Source organism: Callithrix jacchus, chromosome 2, assembly GCF_049354715.1.
Source record: "Callithrix jacchus isolate 240 chromosome 2, calJac240_pri, whole genome shotgun sequence".
In the NCBI taxonomy this organism is placed as follows: domain Eukaryota; kingdom Metazoa; phylum Chordata; class Mammalia; order Primates; family Cebidae; genus Callithrix; species Callithrix jacchus.
This window is the reverse complement of record NC_133503.1, coordinates 15662036-15687255: the sequence shown is the minus strand read 5'-3', so window position 1 is coordinate 15687255 and position 25220 is coordinate 15662036. Positions and strand designations below refer to the sequence as shown.

Below are 25220 nucleotides of genomic sequence, written 5' to 3'. Positions count from 1 at the left end.
ATTGCACTCCGGCCTGGAAGACAGAGTCAGACTCTGTCTCCCCACCACAAAAAAAGACCTAATATGGACCTTCCAGTCCTAAAGTCTGTGAGAGTGTGGAGCTGAGCTCATAGTCGGGCACTTTGGATGTTCTGGGTCTTTAGTGTGACTCGGGCCTGGGGAGCCACAGGCTGCACCTTCCTTCCCACCCTGGCCAGCTCCTGCATCTCCAGTGCTGTCACTCCCTGCCCACGAGGCCTCTGCTCCGAGTCTTGCCCACCCTTCCAGCCCCATCACTGCCACGCTTCCAGCCATGCAACTGCCTTCTAGTTCCTCCCCCACCCCAGTCTCCTCCCCGCATTACACCCTTTCTCCCTGCTCTCCTCTCTACCTGGGTTCGCCACTTTCACCCTTCACCCGCTCCCCACACCTGAGCAGGTTGCCTCTCCTGGGTGCTGCCTGTCTTGGTTCACTGTTGACTTGTCTGTCCTTTTCCCACCTTGTGGAGCCCTGCCGTCACCCCAGCCCTCCAACTGTGCCTGGCAGGTGTCGGGCCCTTGGTACTGAAGGAAGAAGGAAGGTGACAGAAGGCTTCAGACTCGTCTCCTCTCCTCCCTGTCAGGATCCATGGCACAGAGCCAGCATGGCCAGGGCTGGTGCTATGGGCAGTGGGTCCGAGCCCAACAGAGGGGGAGTAACGTCTGCACCCACTGGGGGAGAGGGTCCCAGGGGTGCCACAGTCCAGAGGCAGGTGTTTGCTTGATGGACCTGTGCAAGAGGAAGGGAGTGTTGGTGCAGCTAGGTTCAGGAAGGGAGGCATTCGTGCTTAGAGGTGGGGTGCAGGCACAGCCTAGTGAGGACCAAGTCAGGACGGACAGGGCCTTTATTCAGGTGAGGGGAGAGAGCCGTGATGTGGAATGCCGTGACCTGATAGCCCTTTAAAAATAACCACTGGCTGCTGAGTAGAGAGCAGCCAGAGGGGTCGCAGTGGGGCAGGGAGGCCTGCCAGAGGCTGCTGCACTTGCCAGGGTGAGAGGTCACGGTGGCCTCTGAGAGTGGCTGCATTCTGAACAGATATGGTCACCATCTGGAGTGGAGTCTGTGCCACCGTGAAGGAGCCGCACAGGGCCTGGATTTCACAGAAAGGTGGAGGGCTGAGGTCTGGAATGGAGAGGCTTCTCTGGGGGAGGGTTTTTCAAGAAGGTGATTTTTGAGCTATAATCTTGTCCGGTCTTATTTTAGAGAAGACTGCTTCTGAATAGCTGCCATTCTGACATCAAGAAACTGTTAAAACATTGAACCATTGTGTCTCGTACTCAGGTGATGATTGGGACTGCTCTTAACCCGAGCGAGATGAAGAAACTGATCACCCACATGGGGGAGATGGACCACCCCTGGAACTGTCCCCATGGAAGGCCAACCATGAGACACATAGCCAACCTGGGTGTCATTTCTCAGAACTGACCTTAGTCACTGGATGGAATTATCAGTTTTATTGCAGATTTTTATGTTTTGAAAGACAGGGTCTTAACTAACCTTTTATGTTTTAAAATGAACCTGCTACTTAAAAAAATACACATCAGGCCCATTTAAAAGTGATCTTGAGAACCTTTTCAAACCAGATGGAGCATTGCTTGCAAAAATTGTTTTCTGTGTTTTCATGTGCTCGTATGTGTGTGTGTCCAGGCAAAAACACAAAAACAAGAGCACTTTGGAAGTTACTCAGGCCTCTACTCTGGCTGGACATAGTTTAGTCTATAACTTTCAACCCTTAACGATAATTAAATTTATCTTCGTTTAATTTCATACATTTAAAATTAGGGTCCTTTTGGGTTCGTGATTCTCAGCCCTGATTCACATTACAGTTTTAAACAAGGGGATTCTCTACTCAGCTGGAAGAAAATAACTGGATGGGACAGGAGTTACTATTTTTAAACATGCGTCTGTGTGGCCAAGGTAGCAAAGTATGTCCCTGCAGAGGAACAAAAAGAGTTTGATTTTCCCACCATTTGATTCTGTGATTTGGTTTCCTCAGGGTGTAAACTGTAGAACATTCTAGTTACTGGCTTTGAATGCTTCTGGAAATGTAAGAATCCCTGTATGTCTTTCAGATAGTTTTCATGGAACCTTGTCCTGTTTGAACTGGTCTAAAAATGGAAGTGAAGATGCCCTCTTGGGGGCTGAGAGGTGACAAATGTGGCTCCCCCTGCTGCCCCCATCCCTTCCCTGGACTGTGGTCTTCACGGAAGATGGGGCACCCATTCCTGGTTTAGAATTCCTTAGATGGAGGAGGCAGTACAGTAGTAACTGTGTCATCGTGGCCAGCACCATGCCGGCGTGGTCTGCAGGATCCCATTTAAGAACTCTGCAGATTGGGAGCTGTGGCAGGATGACAGCCCCCAAGATAGCTGTGTCCGAATCTCCAGAACTTGTGACCACGCTGCCTCACATGGCACAAGGGATTCTGCAGGTGTGACTGAGTGAAGTATTTTTTTTTTTTTTTGAGACGAAGTTTTGCTTTTGTTGCCCAGGCTGGAGTGCAATAGTGTGATCTCGGCTTACTGCAGCCTCTGCCTCCCCAGGTTCAAGTGATTCTCCCACTTCAGCCTCCCGAGTAGCTGGGATTACAGCTGCCCACTATCACACCTGGCTAATTTTTGTATTTTTAGTAGAGACAGGGTTTCACTATGTTGGCCAGGCTGGTCTTGAACTCCTGACCTCAGGTGATCCGCCCATCTCAGCCTGCGAAAGTGTTGGGATTACAGGCGTGAGCCATTGTGCCTGGCTGAGTTAGGATCTTGCAATGCAGAGATTATCCTGGATTGTCTGGTTGAGTCCAGTCCATTGGGTGAGTCCTTCAAAGGTGGAGATCTGGCTGGACGCAGTGGTTCAAGCTTGTAATCCCGGCACTTTGGGAGGCCGAGGCGGGTGGATCACGAGGTCAAGAGATCAAGATCATCCTGGTCAACATGGTGAAACCCCGTTTCTACTAAAACAAAAAATTAGCTGGGCATGGTGGTGCGTGCCTGTAACCCCAGCTACACAGGAGGCTGAGGCAGGAGAATTGCCTGAACCCAGGAGGTGGAGGTTGCGGTGAGCCAAGATCGCGCCATTTCACTCCAGCCTGGGTAACAAGAGTAAAACTCTGTCTCAAAAAAAAAAAAAAAAATGGTGGAGACCTTTCCCTGCTGGACAGAGAGAAGCTGCTTTGCTGGTTTTGGAGATAGAGGGAGGTATCACCAGTCAACATTGCAAGCAGCCTCTAGAACAGGGGTCCCAGCACCCCGGCCACAGACCAGTACTGGTCCGTGGCCTGTTAGGAACCAGCCTGCACAGCATGTGAGTGGTGGGCAAGCCAGCAAAGCTTCATCTGTATTTACAGCCACTCCCGTGGCTAGCATTACCACCTGAGCTCTGTCAGATAAGTGGTGGGCATTAGATTCTCATAGGAGCACAAATCCTATTGTGAACTGCACATGCAAGGGATCTAGGTTGGGCGCTCCTTATGAGAATCTGAAGGCTGATGATCCGTCACTGTCTCCCATCACCCCCAGATGAGACTGTCTAGTTGCAGGAAAACAAGCTCAGGGCTCCCACTGAGTCCACATGGTGAGTTGTATAATTATTTAATTGTATGTTACAGTGTAATAATAATAGAAATAAAGTGCACAATAAATGCAATGTGCTTGAATCATCCCGAAACCATCCCTCACCTACCCCCATCCGTGGAAAAATTGTCTTCCATGAAACGGGTCTCTGGTGCCAGAAAGGTTGGGGACCTCTTCTGGAAAAGATGGAAAAGGCAAGGATACGGATTCTCCCCCGGAGCCTCTGGAAGGAACCAGCATTGGGGACAAATTTACGGACTGTATGATAATAAATTTGTGTTGCTTCAAGCGACTAATTTATGGTAATTTGTTTACGGCAGCAGTGGAAAACTAATGCCTGCGTTATTCCTGTTTTATGGTCAAGCGGTTAGCAGAGCTAGGACAACCCTGGCCTGGTGCCGCCAGCACCCAGCCTTTCCCCCTGGTCTTCAGGACCAGCAAGGGCAGGACACCTGCTTGGCGCTGGCGCGCGGCCCCTTTAAGAGCACGTAGTGGGCTAGGCGGCGTCCACGGTTGCCTGGAGACCCGAGCTGAGTCTGGGACGCGGAGATCCCCGCCACTGGCTAGGCCCCTGGGCTCCTGGAGTGAGGTGAGCGCCCCAGGCCGCGGTCACGCATACGCGGGAACAGTGGAGGCGACCGAGTCCTGCTCCTTCCCGGCCTCCCAGGACCCGAGCACGTGCGTCATGGGCTAGGAGGGCCTAGGTCGGGCAGACAAGTGCAGAGAGCCCATTATTCCGGGCTGATCGTAGACACAGCCGCGCGTCATAACACGGCCTCTCCTTAAGCCCAGGAGAACAGAGGAAACATTAGGAAACACGCACTGAGAAAGGAAATTGGCTTGATTTATAGTTCACTTATTTGTAGTTCTCTGACAGAGGACCAAAAAGCCCATAGTAAAGGCCCCTCTGAATGTAGAGGTGAAAGCAGCTTGGGCTAGGTGACCCAGGGGCGCTTCGCTGAGACAGTGGTGAGTGGGAAGGAGTAAGGTTAGTGTTTAAAGAAAGAGAAGGCTTGGCCGGGTATGGTGGCCCACTCCTGTAAGTAATCCCAGCTTTGGGAGGCCGATGCGGGCAGATCACCTAGGTCAGGAATTCGAGACCAGCCTGGCCAACACGGCGAAACCCCATCTATACTAAAAATGCAAAACATAGCTAGGTGTGGTGGTGCACGCCTGTAATTCCAGCTACTCAGGAGGCTGAGACATGAGAATCGCTTGAACCCGGAGGCAGGGGTTGCAGTGAGCCGAGATTATGCCATTGCACTCCAGCCTGGGTGACAGAGTGAGACGTGTCTCAATGAATAAATAAATAATGGAGGAAGAGAAAAGGCTGGAGGTGGGAGGAGCTGGAGGGCAGGGTGTCCAGAGGATGCCATCCAAGCAGAAGAGGGCAGAAGTGCCCACTGCACCGAGTCCCATGAAAAGGGACCAGACCTTGCCTTCAACCCAGGATTCACCTATGCATCCTGCCTGATGGACCAGGGCGCTTTCACGGGGCCAGCTTTGGAAAGCCATGAAAACACTGCACTGCAGCGCATATGCCAGACAAGCAGAGACAGGTGCTAGAAACACAACTCAAGGACAACATCCCGTGCTTGTCTGGCATACGAGAGGCAATCAATCAAAGGCAATACTAGAGGGAGTAGGAAACCAATGATTTCAAGTTTGAAAACAGATCCCAGGACTTTGGGAGGCCAAGGCAGGCAGATCACAAGGTCAGGAGTTCAAGACCAGCCTGGCCAATATGGCAAAACACCATTTCTACTAAAAATACAAAAAATTAGCTGGGCATGGTGGTAATCCCAGGTAACATGCCTGTAATCCCAGCTACTCAGAGGCTGAGGCAGGAGAATCACTTGAACCCAGGAGGTGGAGGTTGCAGTGAGCCAAGATCTCGCCATTGCCCTCCAGCCTGGGAGACAGAGTGAGACACCATTTCGAAATAAATAAATTAAAATTAAAAAAAGGGGAACAACCAATGCAATGTTGAGGTTGTATTTTTATAAACTGACAATACTTGAAACTTGTAATTATTATTTTTGAGAGAGAGTCTTGCCCTGTTACCCAGACGAGTGCAGTGGTGTGATCACCACTCACTGCCATCTCAACCTCCCAGGCTCAAGCAACCCTCCCACCTGAGCCTCCTTACTAGCTGGGACTACAGGCACGTGCCACCACGCCTGTCCAACTTACTTTTTTAGAGAGGGAGCATCTTACTGTGTTGCCTAGAGTGATCTCGCCCTGATCCTCCCACCTCAGCCCCTCGAAGTGCTGGGATTGCAGGTGTGAGCCACCACACCTGGCCCTGGTAACTAATTTTTCAGACTTTGAGAGGATAATGATAAGGACATTGTGTTGTAAAGCTAAAATGTTAACTACAAATGAAAACCCCAAGTGTTTGGAGACATAATTTTTATTTTTCAGATAAAACTCATCAGTGCTTTGAAACCAGCGGCTCTGAACCAAAGGAACCATTTGATAAAAAACACCGGATCTTCTCAGGGCAATGGTGAAAGAAAAGAAAAAAGCAGACAAAAAAGGGGAGAAGTCTGCCTGCTCTCCCTCATCCCTCTCTGATAACCCAGACTTTTCCAAACAAGATGGCAATGCCACTAGGCAAGACATGTCCCCAGTGGGTGTCCCACTGCTGGGAATGCAACTCAACGAAATGAAACCCAAAAAAGACCCCCCAAACGTTCAGCAGAATGAAGATGCCACCCAATATGAAGAATCCATTCTGACCAAACTCATAGTGGAAAGGTGATTTTCATGGGGGTGCAATAGGGTGTAACCCTGCCAGTCAGGCAGTTTTTATTTTATTTTATTTTGAGATGGAGTTTCACTCTTGTTGCCTGGGCTGGAGTGCAATGGCGTGATCTCAGCTCACAGCAACCTCCACCTGCCAGGTTCACGCAGCTCTCCTGCCTCAGCCTTCCAAGTAGCTGGGATTACAGGCATGTGCCACCACGGCCAGCTAATTTTTTGTATTTTTAGTAGAGATGGGGTTTTACTATGTTGGCCAGGGTGGTCTCGAACTTCTGACCTTGCGATCTGCCCACCTCGGCCTCCCACAGTGTTGGGATGACAGGCGTGAGCCACCCAGCCGGACCTATTTTATTTTATTTTGAGACAGAGTTTCACTCTTATCACCCAGGCTGGAGTGCAGTGGCATAATCTCAGCTCGCTGCAACCTCCACCTCCCAGGTTCAAGCGATTCTCCTGCCTCAGCCTCCGGGGTAGTCGGGATTACAGGCACACACCACCACGGCTGGCTAATTTTGTTGTTGTTGTTGTTTTTTGGAGATGGAGTCTCACTCTGTCTCCCAGCCTGGAGTGCAGTGGCTCAATATCAGCTCACTGCAACCTCTGCCACCCAGTTTCAAGTGATTCTCCTGCCTCAGCCTCCTGAGTGGCTGGGATTACAGGCGTGGGCCACCATGTCCGGCTAATTTTTGTATTTTTAGTAGAGACAGGGTTTCACCATCTTGGTCAGGCTGGTCTTCAACTCCTGACCTCGTGGTCCACCCGCCACAGCCTCCCAAGGTGCTGGGATTACAGGTGTGAGCTGCCGTGCAAGGCCAGTTTTTTGGTATTTTTAGTAGAGATGGGGTTTTACCATGTTGGGCAGGATGGTCTCGAATTCCTGACCTCAGGTGATTCACCTGTCTTGGCCTCCCAAAGTGCTAGGATTACAGGCATGAGTCACTGCACCTTGCCTGAAGGTAATTTTATTTATTGTAAAAAATTATTTTATTTTAGATTTAGGGGGTTACATATGCAGGTTTCTTACACGGGCATGTTGTGTGATGCTGAGATTTGGGCTTCTAATAAGCTCATTACCCAAGTAGCAAACACAGAACCCCATGGCATATACTTAGTTTACTGTGGTAAAACATATATAACAAAATGTACTATCTTAATCAATGGCATTAAGTACATTCACAGTGTTGTACAACTATCTATTAAATAGTAACTCCTGGCCAGGTTCGGTGGTTCAAGCCTGTAATCCCAGCACTTTGGGAGGCTGAGGCAGAGGATCACTTCAGGCCAGGAGTTCAAGACCAGCCTGATGAACATGCCGAAACCCCATCTCTACTAAAAACACAAAAATTAGCCAGGTGTGGTGAAGCGCACCTGTAGCCCCAGCTACTCAGGAGGTTGAGGCAGAGAATCACTTGAACCTGGGAGGCAGAGGTTGCAGTGGGCCAAGATGGCGCCACTGCACTCCAGCCTGGGTGACAGAGTGAGACGCCATCTCAAAAACAACACCAACAGCAACAAAATCCTTCATTCCTCACCCCCTCCTTCAAACCCCTGGTAACCTATTCTACTTTATAGCTATGTACATGTATATATATATGTTCATTACCTTGAATGCCCTTTATTTCTTTGTAGCTATGAAGGGGAGAAAGTTCGTGGGCTGTACGAGGGAGAGGGCTTTGCAGCCTTTCAAGGTGGTTGTACCTATCGGGTAAGTTGCCGGCTTGAGAACCTGCAGGAAGGGGAGGAAGGTGTGGGGTGATGGTCGTAGATTTGCAAATCTTCATCACGTCCACTGATGCTTCAAAAGAAACTGGAAGCACTTCATGCTGATTTTATTCTGAACCCCAATGACCTATTTAAGGTCAAAGTAATGCTCAGCATAACAGAAGTGATTTTAGATCTTTTCTTGATTCTTTCTCTTTTTTTTTTTTTTTTGAGACATCATCTCACTTTGTCACCCAGGCTGGAGTGCAACAGCACAATCATAACTCATTGCAGCCTCGATCTCCTGGAGTCAAGCGATCCTCCCTCTTCAGCCTCTTGAATAGCTGGGACTACAGGCGTGTGCTACCATACCTGGCTAATTAATTCATTATTATTATTATTTTTTTTTGGTAGAGCTAAGGACTTGCTATGTTGTCAGGGCTGGTCTTGAACTCCTGGGCACAAGTGATCCTCCTGCCCCAGACTCTTAAAGTGCTGAGAGTGCAGGTGTGAGCCCCCACAATTGGTTGAGAACACATTTCTGTAGCTGAGGTCATCCTTAGCTGATGAAGATGAGGACTTCCCCCTAGATGCTTTTTGGAGAAGCGTGGAGCCAGCTGAAGTAGGACTCCATAGGACTCAGCTGCTGCTGAGCATTCAGACAAGCATCTTCATGCACGTGAAACTGGGCTAAGGCAACTGTGGGATAAAATCATCAGCTGTGGCCCAGGCATGGTGGTTCATCCTGTATCCCAGTACTTTGGGAGTCCGAGGTGGGCGCATCGCTTGAGCTCAGGATTTTGAAACCAGCTCGGCCAACATGGTGAAATCCTGTCTCTACAAAAAAAATACAAAAATTAGCTGAGCATGGTGGCCGATGCCTGTAGTCCTAGCTAGTCAGGAGGCTAAAATGGGAGGATTGCTTGAGCCTGGGAGGTTGAGGCTGCAGTGAGCTGTAATCACACCACTGCGCTTGAGCCTGGGTGACAGAACCAGATCCTAGCTCAGATATAAATATATGGTCAGCTGCATTCTAAGGGTTTGTTGTTGCTTTGCTTCGTTTTGAAGGGTATGTTTTCAGAAGGACTCATGCATGGACAAGGGACTTATATTTGGGCCGATGGATTAAAATATGAGGTAAGGCATATAACCAGTTATAGTTCTAAACTGTGATTGTGGGATGGAACGATCAGTTTCCCACAATTGAACAGACTGTCTTCATAGAAGTCATTCAGAACAAGGATTAAGAAAAATTCACAGAACCGGTCGGGTGCAGTGGCTCATGCCTATAATCACAGCACTCTGGGAGGCCAAGGCAGGTAGATCACGAGGTCAGGAGTTCAAGACCAGCCTGGCCAACATAGTGAAACCCCATCTCTACTAAAAATACAAAAATTGGCTGTGCATGGTGGCATGTGCCTGTAATCCCAGCTACTCAGAAGGCTGAGGCAGGAGAATTGCTTGAACTGGGACCCAGGAGGTGGAGGTTGCCGTGAGCCGATATTGGATCACTGCACTCCAGCCTGGGCTACAGATTGAGACTCTGTCAAAAAAGAAAAAAGAAAAATTCACAGGAGCAAAGGAAGGATATAGTAACTCCTGACTGCATGGGACCCAGCAGTAATTGTTGTTATTGGTTTCATTTGTGTGAAATTCTAGAAGTATTCCATGTGTTCTAAAAGCACAGAGCACACAAACGTGTGTGTGGCCTGTCCTTTTTTTTTTTTTTTTTTTTTTAACTAATCAGCTGCCAGCAAATATAAAGCATACTTTACTTTGTTTTTTTTTTTTTGGAGACAGGGCTTGCTGTTGTGCCCAGCTGGAGTTCAGTGTTGCAATTACGATTCACTGCAGCCTTGAACTTCTGTAGCCTGTCTTGTTTTTTGCAGATGTGCATAGTTTACTATACACTCTCTTTGGCACCTTTATGTATTTATTTATGTAGTCTGAGGTGGGGTCTTGCTTTGTTGCCCAGGATGAAGTGTAGTGGTGAGATCATGACTCACTGCAGCCTCGAACTCCTAGGCTCAAGTGATCCTCTCGCCTGAGCCTCCTGGGTAACTGTGACTACAGGTGTGCGCCACAGCACCCAGCTAATTTATTTTTACTTTTTTATAGAGATAGGGTCTTGCTGTGTTGCCCAGGCTGGTCTCGATCTCCTGGGCCCAAGCGACCCTCCCACCTTAACCTCCCAAAGTGCTGGGGATTACAGGCGTGAGCCACTGCACCTGGCCTGTACCTTTATTTTTTTTAGAGTTCAACCCATATCCATTCATGCAGATCTAACTGTTTTTACTGGCTGCATGTATTCCATTATGTGGCTTTTATTTAACCTGCCTTGCAGGGTTGAGGGGACTGTGTATTTTTAAACCCATTGCAAGGACCAAATTGTTCTCCAAAGGATTGTATCAGCTTCAATTCCCACCCACAAAGTGAGTGAGAGTCTGAAATGCTAATCTAAAAATCCCCAGTGCAGAGCTGCTCACAGATGGTGTTTATAAATGGTGATGATGACATTTAAAACACATGCACGTAATGCGCTTATTCAGATAACACCCGGGCTCTGATGGAAATGGAGTCAAGCTTGGGCCGCGAAACTAGCTGCAGCTGATCAGTGAGTGGCAGGCTGCAGAGGAGCAGGGAGAGAGAGGGCTGGGCTGACCCTCACTGTCGGGGCGAGGAGGCTCTCCAAGTTCCAGGGAGCTTGAAGATTGGGCCCCCACCTCAGAATCAGGTCAGCTCCCTTCCCATGCGACATCCCGCCTTCTAGCCTGCGACTGACGTGCAAGGTTTCTGGTTCTTATTTTATTTATTTATTTTTCAGACGGAGTCTCACTCTGTTGCCCAGGCTGGGGTACAGTGGCGGAATCTCACCTCACTGCAACCTCCACCTCCTGGGTTCAAGCGATTCTCCATAGTAAAATCCTCCATAGTAGTTGAGATTATGGACGTGTCTCAGCCTCCATAGTAGCTGCGATTACAGACGTGCACTACCACGCTCCACTGATTTTTGTGTTTTTAATAGAGATGGGGGAGGGGGGTTTTTGCCATGTTGGCCAGGATGGTCTCGAACTCCTGACTTGGGTGATCTGCCCACCTCAGCCTCCCAAAGTGCAGGGATTACAGGCTTAAGCCACTGTGCCTGGCCAGTTTCTGGCCCTTAAATCGCGATGTACCAAGAAACCCCCTGTGCTTCGTTGTCTCTGGAAACTCTCGGAAGGTGGGGATGTCACTTTTGCAGCCACAGACCCTCCACTGAAGCTCAGTAAGGGGGGCTTCTGGGCAGGACTCAGGGGTCTCCTAGAAGCATCTTCAGAGAGAGGCTGAATGGCTTCATGGGTCCTGGCTAGTGATCAGGCCAGGCTTCGCTGTCCCCTTTTCTCTGCTGACTCAGCTGCTTCCAGGGAGTTCAGGTTTCTGGAAGAGAATCTGATGCCGTGGGGTACTATGCACTCTGCTGTGTGCTGCCCACTCTGACGTCCCTGGCAGATTGTGTTCCCTCGCGGGTGCCCCTAGCTCAGGCTGTTGACTGACATGTTTACAGAATATTTTGATGACCCATGGCAGAAAGAGGGATTTCTTGGCCAGGAACGGTGGCTCACATCTCTCATCCCAACACTTTGGGAGCCTGGCCAACATAGTAAAACCCCATCTCTACTAAAAATATAAAAATTGGTTGGGCGTGATGGCGTGCACCTGTAATGCTAGCCATTTGGGAGGCAGGAGAATCGCTTAAACCTGGGAGGCAGAGATTGCAGTGAGCTGAGACTGTACCACTGCACTCCACCCTGGGCAACAAGAGCAAAACTCATCTTGGGGGGTGCGGGGGGAAGGGATTTCCCCAGTCATCACGAAGCCTGGAGGGAACAGTGAATTCACCTCCTTTGAGCAGGTTCTGTTTTTGTTTTTTTTTCCATTAGAGACAGGGTCTTGCTCTGTCACCCTGGCTGAAATGCTGTGGTCTTGGTTTGCTGCAGCCTCAACCTCCTGGGCTCAAGTGATCCTCTCCCCTCAGCACCCACAAAGTGCTGGGATTCCAGGCATGCACCACTGCACCTTGGTGGCATGCACCTGTAGTCCCAGCTACTCGGGAGGCCAGGGTGGGAGGATCACTTGAGGCTGGGAGTTTGAGACCAGCCTGGGCAACATAGAGAAAGCCCATCTCAAGAAAATTTAAAAATTAGCAGGGCTTGGTGGCACACACACCTGTAGTCTCAGCTACTTGGAAGCCTGAGGTTCGAGGATCACTTGGGCCTAGGACGTCGAAGCTGCAGTGAGCTATGATTGCGCTACTGTACTCCAACCTAGGTGACAGAGTGAGACCCTATGTCCAAAAAAAAAAAAAAAATGCCAGGCACAATGTCTCACACCTGTAATCCCAGCATTTTTCAAGGCCGAGGTGGGTGGATCACCTGAGGTCAGGACTTTGAGACCAGCCTGGCCAGCATGGTAAAACCCTGTCTCTACTAAAAATACAAAAAAATTAGCTGGGCCTGATGGCCTCCTGGGTTAAAGTGCCTGTAATCCCAGCTATCTGGGAGGCTGAGGCAGGAGAATTGCTTGAACCTGGGAGGTGGAGGTTGCAGTGAGCAGAGATTTCTCCATTGCACTCCGGCCTGAGGAACAGAGCAAGACTCTGGATTACAGATGTGAGCCACTGTGCCCTGCCAAGGTAGGTTCCAAGAATCTGAAGTTCCCCAGGTCAGGATTGGAAGCCAGCACTTTCCAATGTTACCTGCTTGCTTCTTGGAGCTCCGTCGACCTGCAACCTCCCAGTTACCTCCTACCTGAACTTCTACCCAGTGGTCGGGTCAGATGAGAGAGGATGGAAATGCAGAAAGGGAAGGAAGAGAGAGAATGCTAGGGGGATGTTCAGTGTGTGTCCACAGGAGGAGAGGCAGGAACAGAATCAGAGGCCAAGCGGCACCTGGAACCGCCCACAGAACTAGGGGTTTCCACCCCGCCCCTCGCTTCCTTTTGTCACCCCATGGCCATTCTGCTTCAGGGCGACTTTGTGAAGAACGTCCCAATGAACCACGGTGTGTACACGTGGCCGGACGGCAGCACATATGAAGGCGAAGTGGTCAACGGCATGAGGAACGGATTTGGGATGTTCAAGTGCAGCACCCAGCCTGTGTCCTACATAGGCCACTGGTGCAATGGCAAGCGGCAAGGGAAGGTGGGCGGGGCAGCCAAGGGGTGGTGGGGGAGGGGGTGGGGCAGCCAAGGGGTGGGTGGGAAGGGGGCGGGGCAGCCAAGGGGTTGGCCGGAAGGGGCGGGGCAGCCATGGGGTTGGGTGGCCTTGTGGAGGGCAGGGGAGAGGGCAGGGGAGGGGGCTGGGCGGCCACACGGAGGGAAATAGGGAGTAGGGGCTAGTGACGTTGTCCAGGGCATATCAACTTTTTGTTTATTGAGGTGAAATTCACATCACACAAATTAACCATTTTATTTATTTATTTATTTATTTTTTTGGCATGAAATCTTGCTCTGTCGCCCAGGCTGCAGTGCAGTGGCTAGATCTCGCCTCCCGGGTTCAAGCGATTCTCCTGCCTCAGCCTCAGAGTAGCTGGGACTACACCATGCCCGGCTAATTTTTGTATTTTTAGTAGAGATGAAGTTTCATCATGTTGGCCAGGATGGTCTCGATCTCTTGACCTCGTGATCTGCCCATCTCGGCCCCCCAAAGTTCTGGGATTACAGGTGTGAGCCACTGCGCCCGGCCAGGGTTTCTCTAGGTACTTAATTAATAGTTACTCAATATAATGAATATGCTTGAATATGATGAATACAGTAATTCTGTGACTTAATATAGCACTTTATTAAGGAGCAATTGCTTTGTGACATTATCTCATTCCCCTGTGCGGCAGTTTCACCATTTTCTTGATAGTAAACAGAAAAATAATGGGTTATATGTCTTGCCTACCTGTGCCGTTGACCTCTGTGTAGTTTCTACTTTTTACGTTGACATCCTTTCAACTATCCTTGATAGTTTTAAAGATGATATTATTTGTTTTAGGGCACCATTTATTACAATCAAGAGGGCACGTGTTGGTACGAGGGAGATTGGGTGCAAAACGTCAAAAAGGGCTGGGGCATAAGATGGTAGGTATGACCGCAGCCGCCCTCAGGGTGTGGGCCCAAATCATGTTCACTTCAGATATTTAAAAGTAGGGTGCAAACGTTGTAGAGAACATTTTCTCTCTAAGCAGAGTGGAATTTTTTTTGAGGGAGCTGGGACGGAGTCATGCTCTGTCACCCAGGCTGGAGTGCAGTGGCGGATCTTGGCTCACCGTAACCTCCGCCTTCTGGGTTCAAGCGATTCTCCTGCCGTGGTCGTATCACTGCACTCCAGCCTGGGTGACAGAGTAAGATCCCATCTCCAAAACTGGCCAAATATTAACTAATCATGATACGATAAAAAAGATTTTAAAAACCCAGTTCTTACCCACCTTGTCACCTTATTAAATAATCAGAAGGTTTAATAAGGTGATCCATTCTGCTGCTCCCTTAGGACCACGTACCTATTCATTGAATTTTTTTGTGTGTGTGAGACAGAATCTTACTCTGTTGCTGAGCTAGAGTGCAGTGGTACAATCTCCGCTCACTGCAATCTCCACCTACTGGGTTCAAGCGATTCTCCTGCCTCATCCTCCCGAGGAGCTGGGTGGCAGGGTGGGTTGCCTGCCACCATGCCTGGATAATATTTGTATTTGTATTTTTTTTTTTTTTTGAGATGGAGTTTTGCTCTTGTTGCCCAGGCTGGAGTGCAGTGGTGCGATCTCAGCTCACCACAATTTCCACCTCCTGGGTTCAAGTGATTGTCCTGCCTCAGCCTCCTGAGTGGCTTGGATTACAGGCACGTGCCACGACACCCAGCTAATTTTGTATTTTTAGTAGAGACAGGGTTTCTCCATGTTGGTCAGGCTAGTCTCAAACTCCTGACCTCAGGTGATCCACCCTTTTCAGCCTCCCAAAGTGTTGGGATTACAGGCGTGAGCCACCATGCCTGGCCTGGATTTAAATACTGAGAAGATTGTATAGGTGCAAGGGTTGGATTTCTTCAAAGGAGTTCAAGGGGAATGTTTAAAAGAAATTCTTAAAGGTGAATGTCATGTAGGAGGCGACTGATTGCTTTTCTTTGGTTTCATTCATCCTAGTTATAAATCTGGAAATATATACGAAGGCCAGTGGGAAGACAACGTGCGCCACGGGGAGGGTAGGATGAGGTGGCTGACTGCCAACCAAGAATACACCGGGCAGTGGGAGAGGGGCATCCAGGTATGACCAGGTGAGCTAGCGGCTTATACCCAGAGGCGGGCATGCCGATGATTCTCAACTCACGTGTTACTATTTTTGTTTTGTTTAGTTTTGTTTGAGATGGAGTCTCTCTCTCTGTCACAGAGGCTGGAGTGCAGTGGCATGATCTCGGCTCACTGCAGCCTCCACTTCCTGGGTTGAAGCAATTCTCCTGCTTCAGCCTCCAGAGTAGCTGAAATTATAGGTGCCTACCACCATGCCTGGCTAATTATTATTATTTTTTTTGTATTTTTAGTAGAGATGGGGTTTCACCATGCTAATTAGCCTCGCTGGTTTCAAACTCCTGACCTCAAGTGATCCATCTGCCTTGGCCTCCCAAAGTGCTAGGATTACAGGCGTGAGCCACCATTCCTGGCCTGTTTGTTTGTTTTGAGATGGAGTCTCACCTCGCTCTGTCACCCAGGCTAGAATACAATGGCATGATCTCGGCTCACTGCAACCTCCACCTCCCCAGGTTCAAATGATTCTCTTGCCTCAGCCTCCTGAGTAGCTGGGATTACAGGTAACTGCCACCACTCCCAGCTAATTTTTGTATTTTTAGTAGAGATGAGGTTTCACCATGTTGATCAGGCTGGTCTCAAACTCATGATCTCATGATCTTCCTGCCTCTGTCTCCCAAAGTGCTGGGATTACAGGCATGAGCCACCATACTCAGCCTGTTTGTTTTTAGAGACAGAGTCTTGCTCTGTTGCCCAGGCCAGACTGCAGTGGTGCAATCATGGCTCTCCCTGGCTCAAGCAATCCTCCCACCTCAGCCTCCTGTGTAACTGAGACTACATATGCCCACTACCACCGTGCCTAATTAAAAAAAATTTTTTTTTAATTTTTTAAATTTATTATTATTATTTTTTTTTTGTAGTGACAAAGTCTCACTTTACTACTCAGACTGGTCTTGAACTCCTATGTTCATGAGATCCTCCCACCTCTGCCTCTTAAAGCACTAGGATTACAGGCATGAGCCACAGCCCCCAGCCCAATTTGTATCTTTAAAAAATAAAAATTTTTAAATTTTTATTTTAGGTTGGGTGCAGTGACTCACACCTGTAATCCCAGCACTTTGGGAGGCCACTTGAGGACTGAGGCCAGGAGTTTGAGACCAGCCTCAGCAATATGGTGAAACCTCATCTCTACTAAAAATATAAAAAATAGCCAGAAGTGGTGGTGGGTGCCTGTACTCCTGGCTACTTAGGAGACTGAGGTGGGAGAATCACCTGAGTCTTGGAGGTCAAGGCTGCAGGGAGCCAAGATTGTGCCACTGTACTCCAGCCTGGGCGATAGAGTGACACCCTTTCTCAAAAAATAAAAACACATAAAAGTAAATAAACAAATATTTAAAATAACAGTGAAAATCATAATGATTAAGCCAGGCACTTTGTATACACTTCACTCCACTTTATAGTAGGACGTGGTTTCAACATGATGGCCAGGCTGGTTTTGAACTCCTTCATATCTATCTAACCTGAGGGGTAGGTGTTGTTTCTGTTTTACCCATGAGGAGCTTAGAGGGCTTAAATGATCTGCCTTGTGTGACTCCAGAGTCCAAGTTCTTTGCCCCTTCCAGTTTTCATTGTATTTGTCCTAATTTTAAGTGGATTTGGGTAAAGAGAGAAACTGCTTTGTGCTTTTTTTTTTTTTTTTTTGAGAAGGAGTTTTGCTCTTGTTGCCCGGGCTGGAGTGCGATGGGACAGTCTCGGCTCACCGCAACCTCTGCCTCCTGGGTTCAAGTGATTCTTCTGCCTTAGCCTTTTGTATTTTTTAAATACAAAAATTAGCTGGGATCACAGGCACGCGCCACTACACCCAGTTAATTTTTGTATGTTTAGTCGAGATGGGGTTTCACCATGTTGGTTAGGCTGGTCTCGAAGACTTCAGGTGATCCAGCCACCTTAGCTTCTCAAAATGCTGGGATTACAGGAGTGAGCCACCGTGCCCAGCCTGCTTTGTTCATTTCTGATGTGAGTTTGCTTTCTTTTCAGAATGGCTTTGGAACACACACGTGGTTTCTAAAGAGAATCCCCAATTCCCAGTATCCTTTGAGAAACGAATACATAGGAGAGTTTGTGAATGGATATCGTCACGGACATGGCAAATTTTATTATGCCAGTGGAGCCATGTATGATGGAGAATGGGTTTTCAATAAGAAACACGGCATGGTGAGTATAGACCTGGGAAGATCACATTTTAAATAATTATGTAAAGCCATTGAAATTATGTAAAGCAATTGAAACATCCAAGTATAATTGCAGATTTGTCTATTTCTATTTCCAGATGTATCCGTTTTTGCTTCATATATTTGAAACTTTACTGTTAGGTACATACACACTTTGGAATATTATGTATTAGTACATGGGCTCTTTTGATCATCACATAATGTTCCTCATTAACGCTGCTAATTTTCTTTTCTTTCTTTCTTTTTTTTTTTTTGAGATGGATTCTTGCTCTGTTGCCCGGGCTGGCGTACATCCATCCAACCTCAGCTCACTGCAACCTCTGCCTTCTGGGTTCAAGTGATTCTCCTGCCTCAGCCTCCCAAGTAGCTGGGATTACAGGTGCCTGCCACCACACCTGGCTAATTTTTGTATTTTTAGTAGAGATGGGGTTTCATCGTGTTGGCCAGGCTGGTCTCAAACTCCTGAAATCAAGTGATCCACCCCTCCTCGGCCTCCCAAAGTGCTGGGATTACAGGCATGAGCCACCATGCCTGGCCAACTCTGGTAATTTTCATTTCTCTGAGGTCTATTTTGTCTGATGTAAATATAGGCACTTTAGATTTCTAATTTTAATTGTGGTAAAGTACACTTAAGAGTTACCATCTTGGCTGGGTACGGTCGCTCGTGCCTGTAATCCCAGTACTTTGGGTGGCCGAGGTGGGCAGATCCCCTAAGGTCAGGAGTTCCATATCAGCCTGGCCAACATGGTGAAATCCTGTCTCTACGAAAAATACAAAAAATTTTGGCTGGACCTGGTGGTTGCCTGTAGTAGCAGCAATTTGGGGAGGCTGAGGCAGGAGAATCACTTGAACCTGGGAGGCTGAGGTTGCAGTGAGCTGAGATCACGCCACTGCACTCCAGCCTGGGCAACAAAGTGAAACTCCATCTCAAAAAAAAGACGATTTACCATCTTAACTATTTGTAAACGCACAACTCATTGGCATTAAGTGTGTTCACACTGTTGAGCAACCAGCACCACCGTCCACCTCCAGAACTCCTTTTCACAAAAGGCATCATGTCATTCTCCATCAAATTGCATTGTCCATTTTGCATAGGATAACTTAACTGTTTTGCTAAGGTGATTACATGACTTTTTTTGTTTTGTTTTGTTTTGTTTTTGAGACAGAGTTTCGCTCTGTCCCCCAGGATGGAGTGCAGTGGTACTATCTTGGTTCACTGCAACCTCCACCTCCTGAGTTCAAGCTATTCTTGTGCCTCAGCCTCTCCAGTAGCTGGGATTACAGGCACCCGCCACTACCCCAGGCTCTTTTCTTTTTTTTTTTTCAGTACTGACGGAGGTTTCACAATGTTGGCCAAGCTGGTCTTGAACTCCTGGCCTCAAGTGATCCTCCTACCTCAGCCTCCCAAAGTGCTGGGATTACAGGCATGAGCCACTGTGCCCGGCAAAATATTTTCAATGGTCTTTGATTTCCTGTATATTTAGTGGTTATTTAATTAGTTTTTTCTGTGCGTGTGTGTGTGTGTAAGGGTGGCTTTGGTTTGCAAGTAACAGACAATCTAGTGTCATCTACCAGGTATAATACTGAATAATGCAGGCTTCAGGGTTGGTTTGACTCAGCAACTCAGTGCTGTCAGGATTTCTCTTCCGTCTGTCCATAATATCTCCCACTATGTCACTTTCACCCTTGCGGTTTTCCTCCCTCATGACTGCAGGATGGCTGCTATGGTTCCAGCCTTCACATCCGTGTACCATACTATCTAGAAGAAAAGGAGGAACTTTTTTTTTTTTTTTCTTGAGATAGAGTCTTGGTCTGTTGCCCAGGCTGGAGTGCAGTGGTGCAGTCTCAGCTTACTGCAATCTCTGCCTCTGTGTTCAAGCTGTTCTCCTGCCTCAGCCTCCTGAGTGTGGACTACAGGTGTGTGCCACCATGCCAGGCTGATTTTTATACTTTTAGTAGACATGCGGTTTCACCATGTTAGCCAGGATGGTCTCGATCTCTTGACCTTCTGATAACGCCCACCTTGGCCTTCCAAGTGCTGAGATTACAGGCATGAGCCACTGTGCCTGGTCCAAAAAGGAGGAACTCTTTATAAGAGCTCTTTACAAATGTCTTTGATTTTACAGAGCCAAATTGGGTCATTTGCCCATTTTGAATCAGTAACTGTCTATTGACCTGGGTTTGACAAATCTGCAGGAGTCTTGGCCGGGCGTGGTGACTCATGCCTGTAATCCCAGCACTTTGAGAGTCTGAGGCAGACGGATCACTTGAGGTGAGGAGTTTGAGACCAGCCTAGGCAAACACCCCATCTCTACTAAAAATACAAAAATTAGCCAGACATGGAGGTGGGCACCTGTAATCCCAGCTACTCGGGAGGCTGAGGAAGGAGAATCCCTTGAACCCCAGGAGGCGAAGGTTGCAGTGAGCCAAGATTATGACACTGCACTCCAGCCTGGAGGACAGAGCAAGATTCTGTCTTAAAAAAAAAAAAAATCGAAGAGTCTCTTGTGTGATGGGCATTCTGCTGGTCAGTAGCCTAGTTTAATAAGACACATTCTGTGGCCTAGAGGTGCTTAAAATTGCAGAAAAGTTGTGGGGCAGATACAGAGAGAGAGGAGGAGCCATAGAAAGGGGAGGTAGAGAGAGAGGACTTATACAGTGTATGAGACCCCAGGAGCCTGATGATATGTGGAGCATGTCTTCAAACAAAAAGCTCCAAACTCTTGAAAAAGCTATTGATGTACATTTACCAGTGTTTTTCTAAGAAAACTTTTTCTTTCTTTCTTTCTTTCTTTTTTTTTTTTTTTTGAGATGAAGTTTTGCTCTCGTTGCCCAGGCTGGAGTAGGGTAGTTCAATCTTGACTCACTGCAACCTCCAACTCCTGGGTTCAAGCGATTCTCCTGCCTTGGCCTCCCGAGTAGGTAGGATTACAGGCATGTGCCATCACGCCCCGCTAATTTTGTATTTTTAGCAGAGATGGGGTTTCTCCATGTTGGTCAGGCTGGTCTCAAACTCCCAGCCTCAGGTGATCCACCCGCCTCGGCCTCCCAAAGTGCTGGGATTACAGGCGTGAGCCACCTCGCCTGGCAAAAACTCTTTCTAAACTGCACAAAGTTGTTTTTCTGTCTGCAGGGCCAATTAACTTTCAAGAATGGGCGTGTGTTCAAAGGCGAATTCTCCAATGACCACATAGCTGGGTTTCCAGATCTCAAAGTTGAATTCATCAGCTGCCAGGACCTGTCTTCAGGAGTTGCCCAAAGATTGTCTGAGAGTGCCGGTAGGAAGCGTTCACCTGTTGAAATAATATTCATCTGTTTCTATCCATGGTGTCCACTCGTGAAATTACACCAAACACTTCAGAAAACAGGAGTCCTCTGTGAGGAACTTTTTTTTAAATTTGAGACAGAGTCTTACGCTGTCACCCAGGCTGGAATGCAGTGATACGCTCACTGTTCACTACGGCCTCAAACTTCTGGGCTCAGCCTCCCCATTAGCTGGGAATACAGGTATGCACCACCATGCCTGGATAATTTTTAAACTTTTTGTAGAGACAGGGTCTCGCTATGTTGTCGAGGCTGGTTCAAACTCCTGTCCTCAAGCAGTCATCTTGCCTCGGCCTCCCAAAATGTTGAGATTACAGGTGCAGGCCATCGTGCCTGGCTAGCAACTGCTTTAAAAAATGTTTTTTTAGAGATGGGATCTCTCTGTTGCCCAGATTGGAGTGATGGGGTGTGATCATAGCTCATTGCAGCCTTAACCTCCCATTTTGGCTTCCCCAAGTGCTGGGATTACAGGCATGAGCCACTGTGCCCACCTGCTTTCTTAGTAGCTTTTTGGAATACTTTCATATCTCAGTTTGGTGAGAAATCACTGTGACATAACATTGAGAAATTTTAACATTGCTTTTCATAATTACCTCCAAGGATGGGCATGGTGGCTCATGCCTGTAATCTCAGTACTTTGGGAGGCCAAGGCAGGTAGATCGCTTGAGCTCAGGAGTTCAAGACTTGGGCAACATGGTAAAACCCCGTGTCAATAAAAAAAACAGAAAAATTAGCTGGCCATGATGGCACATGTCTGCAGTCCAGCTACTCGGGAGGCTAAGGATTGTTTGAGCCTGGGAGGCAGAGTTTGTGGTAAGCTGAGGTTGTGCCACTGCACTCCAGCCTGTGCAACGGAGTGAGGTCCTGTCTCAGAAAAACAAAACAAAAACAACCACCAAACCATAATCATCCCCTGCTTTTGCCTTTATTCGTTAGAACTGATCAGAAAGCTTGATGGCAGTGAAAGTCATTCTGTGTTGGGATCAAGCTTTGAGCTGGATTTAAATTTGCTCCTGAACATGTACCCTGAGACAGTCCAACCTGAAGAAAAGAAGCAGGTAAAATCCTTTTTATTGCTATCAATTTCATCCTGGGGAAATATAGCTGGCAGCTGCTGTCCCGTGTTGAATGTTTTTTTTTTTTTTTGAGGCAGAGTGTTGCTCTGTCGCCCAGGCTGGAGTGCAGTGACATGATCTCGGCTCACTGCAACCTCTGCCTCCTGGGTTCAAGCAATTCTCCTGCCTCAGCCTCCTGAGTAGCTTGGATTACAGGCAACCGCCATTATGCCTGGCTAATTTTTATATTTTTGTAGAGATGGGTTTCAACATGTTGGCCAAGGTTGTCTCGAACTCCTGACCTCAGGTGATCTGCCTGGCTTGGCCTCCCAAAGTGTTGGGATTACAGGCATGAGCCACTGTGCCAGGCATGGAACAATGCTTTAGATCGGGTAGACTATACATGTTTATTCAGTTGAATTGAGATTTTTCTTTTGTTATTTTTTTGAGACAGAGTCTTGCTATGTCACCCAGGCTGAAGTGCAGTGGTGCGATCTTGGCTCACTGTAACCTCCACCTCCCGAGTTCAAGTGATTCTCCTGCTTCAGGCTCCTGAGTAGCTGGGATTACAGACGCCTGCCACCATGCCCAGCTAATTTTGTATTTTTAGTAGAGATAGGGTTTTACGATCTTGGCCAGGCTGGTCTTGAACTCCTGACCTCAGGTGATCCTCCTGCCTTGGCCTCCCAAAGTGGTAGGATTACAGGATTGAGCCACTGTGCCTGGCCACCTTTTGTTCTTACTCCGCAGGATTAAGACACGCATGGCTTGCTTCCTTTCAGGTAGAATACGCTGTCTTAAGAAACATTACAGAATTAAGAAGAATCTATAGCTTTTATAGCAGCCTGGGATGCGACCACTCTCTGGATAATACCTTTCTGATGACAAAGCTTCACTTCTGGAGATTTCTAAAGGATTGCAAATTTCATCACCACAAACTAACTGTTGCTGATATGGACAGGATATTAAGTGGTGAGTATTCCAGGTCCTTCACATCTTTTGGTTTAAAGCAGGGGTCTCCAACCCCTGAGCCTTGGACCAGTACTGGTCTGTGGCCTGTTAGGAACCAGGCTGCACAGTGGAATGTGAGCAGTGGGCAAGCAAGTGAATCTTCATCTGTGTGTTTTTTTTTTTGAGATGGAGTCTTGCTCTGTAACCCAGGCTGGAGTGCACTGGCACTATCTTGGCTCATTGCCACCTCCGCCTCCCAGATTCAAGCGAGTCTCCTGCCTCAGCCTCCCAGGTAGCTGGGATTACAGGCGTGCATCACTATGCCCAGCTAACGTTTGTATTTTTAGTAGACATGGGGTTTCACCATGTTGGCCAGGCTGGTCTCGAACTCCTGACCTTGTGATCCACCCCCGCCTTGGCCTCCCAAAGTGCTGGGATTACAGGTGTGAGCCATTGCGTCTGGCCCCTTGATCTGTTTTTATAGCTGCTCCCCATCACTGGCATTACCGCCTGAGCTCTGCCTCCTGCAGATCAGCAGCAGTATTAGATTCTGTAAGAGCATGAATCCTGTGAACTGCACGTGAGTGGGATCTAGGTTGCGCGTTCCTTATGAGAATCCAATACCAGGCGTTCTGTCATTGTCTCCCGGTACCGCCAGATGGAACCATCTAGCTGCAGGCAAACAAGATCATGGCTCCCACTGATTCTGCATGATGGTGATTTGTACAATTGTTTCATTTTGTATTACAGTGTAGTAATAATAGAAATAAAGTGGCCACACCTGTAATCCCAGCACTTTGGGAGGCCAAGGCAGGCAGATCACTAGGTCAGAAGTTCAAGACCACCCTGGCCAATATGGTAAAATCCTGTCTCTACTAAAAATACAAAACACAAAATTAGCTGGGTGTGGTGGCATGTGCCTGTAGTCTCAGCTACTCGGGAGGCGGAGACAGAAGAATCGCTTGAACCTGGGAGGCAGAGGTTGAAGTGAGCGGAGATCGTGCCAATGCACTCCAGCCTGGGCGACAGAGTGAGATTTCGTCTCAAAATAATAATAATAATAGAAATAAAGTGCACAGTAATTGTGATGCACTTGAATCATCCTGAAACCAACAACCTCCTACCCCTTCCCACCATTCATGGAAAAATTGTCTTCCACAAAATCGGTCCCCCGTGCTAAAAGGGGTGGGGACCGCTGGTTTAAAGGGCAGTATCACAATGTCACCTGGAAACCAGTTAGGAAATGTGGAGGGAGTGGGGAGGGCCTAGGTTGGGAGAAGTGTTCCAGAAATCATCACGAGGTCTTGTTCCCCTGGTGATGATGATGTACTTGAAGAGACAGTTTTATGACGAAACAGCAGTGGTAGGAGGTCAGCTACAGCAGGGCCAGCAACGCATGGCCCCGGGGTGAAATCCAGCCAGCCCACCCCCTGTTCCCCTAAATCATGCTTTACTGGAACACAGACATGCCCGTTTGCTGATGTGTCTGTGACTACCTTTCCCTAAAGCACCACAGCTGAGGGGTTGTGATGGAGATTGTCTGGACCAACAAGCCTGAAATATTTACTCTCTGGCCCTTTACGGAAAGTTTGCCTCCCTCTCTCCCCAGACCACCGATCTATAGTAAAAAAGCCCTCAATTGTCAGGTCAGAAATGGGGAGATGGCCAGGAGTGGTGGCTTCCACCTATAATCCCAGCACTTTGGGACCCAAGGTGGCTGGATCACTTGAGGTCAGGAGTGTGAGACCAGCCTGGCCAACATGGTAAAATCCTATCTCTACTAAAAATACAAAAATTAGCCAGGTGTGGTGGCATGCGCCTGCAGCCTCAGTTACTCAGTGGGAGGCTGAGGCAGTAGAATTGCTTGAGCCTAGGAGATGGAGGTTGCAGTAAGTCAAGATTTCCAGCCTAGGTGACAGAGTGAGACTCTGTCTCAAAAGGCTGGGTGCAGTGGCTCCTGCCTGTAATTCCAGCAGTTTCAGAGGTTGAGGTGGGTGGATCATGAGGTCAGGAGTTCAAGATCAACGTGGCCAATATGGTGAAATCCCATCTCTACTAAAAATACAACAATTAGCCAGGCGTGTTGGTGCACCCCTGTAGTCCCAGCTACTCGGGAGGCTGAGGCAGGAGAATTGCTTTAATTTGGCAGGCAGAGGTTGCAGTGAGCTGAGATCGCGTCACTGCACTCCAGCCTGGGCGACAGAGCGAAACGCTGTCTCAAAAAAAAAAAAAAAAAAAAAAAAAAGGTGAAGATAATCAGCAATGTCTTGGAAGAGTCTAGAAAAGGCCTTAAGTAGTCTCAGGATTGGTCTTGATTTCAAACTGGGAGGTTGATGTGATTAAATTTAA

The 25220-nt window shown here is 48.1% G+C and overlaps 2 protein-coding genes across 17 annotated transcripts in view; both read left to right on the top strand.

Annotated features, from left to right (window-relative positions):
* Positions 1-3879, top strand: part of PMS2 (PMS1 homolog 2, mismatch repair system component) — a 45692-nt gene extending 41813 nt beyond the window's left edge. For both annotated transcript variants that reach the window (XM_078357387.1, XM_035282819.3), the window contains exon 15: positions 1300-3879. In XM_078357387.1, coding sequence (XP_078213513.1) covers positions 1300-1443 — 144 coding nt within the window. In that variant the 3' untranslated portion in view covers positions 1444-3879. The remainder of the gene's footprint in view (positions 1-1299) is intronic.
* Positions 3880-4119: 240 nt separating this feature from the next.
* The window catches only part of RSPH10B (radial spoke head 10 homolog B), a 38876-nt gene continuing 17775 nt past the window's right edge, over positions 4120-25220 (top strand). For 12 of the 15 annotated variants that reach the window (XR_013530088.1, XM_078357424.1, XM_078357433.1 and 9 more), the window contains exons 1-11: positions 4120-4176; positions 6012-6347; positions 7983-8058; positions 9123-9191; positions 13060-13233; positions 14071-14156; positions 15212-15332; positions 17348-17524; positions 20675-20819; positions 21802-21923; positions 22703-22892. Coding sequence is in view for 14 of the 15 variants with exons in the window: in XM_078357424.1 (XP_078213550.1) it covers positions 6094-6347; positions 7983-8058; positions 9123-9191; positions 13060-13233; positions 14071-14156; positions 15212-15332; positions 17348-17524; positions 20675-20819; positions 21802-21923; positions 22703-22892 (1414 nt within the window). In the remaining variant the exon portion in view is untranslated. Of the gene's footprint in view, positions 4266-6011; positions 6348-7982; positions 8059-9122; positions 9192-13059; positions 13234-14070; positions 14157-15211; positions 15333-17347; positions 17525-20674; positions 20820-21801; positions 21924-22702; positions 22893-25220 lie in introns of all 15 variants that reach the window. The other 3 variants (XM_035282783.3, XM_035282784.3, XM_035282787.3) reach the window with 3 other exon arrangements.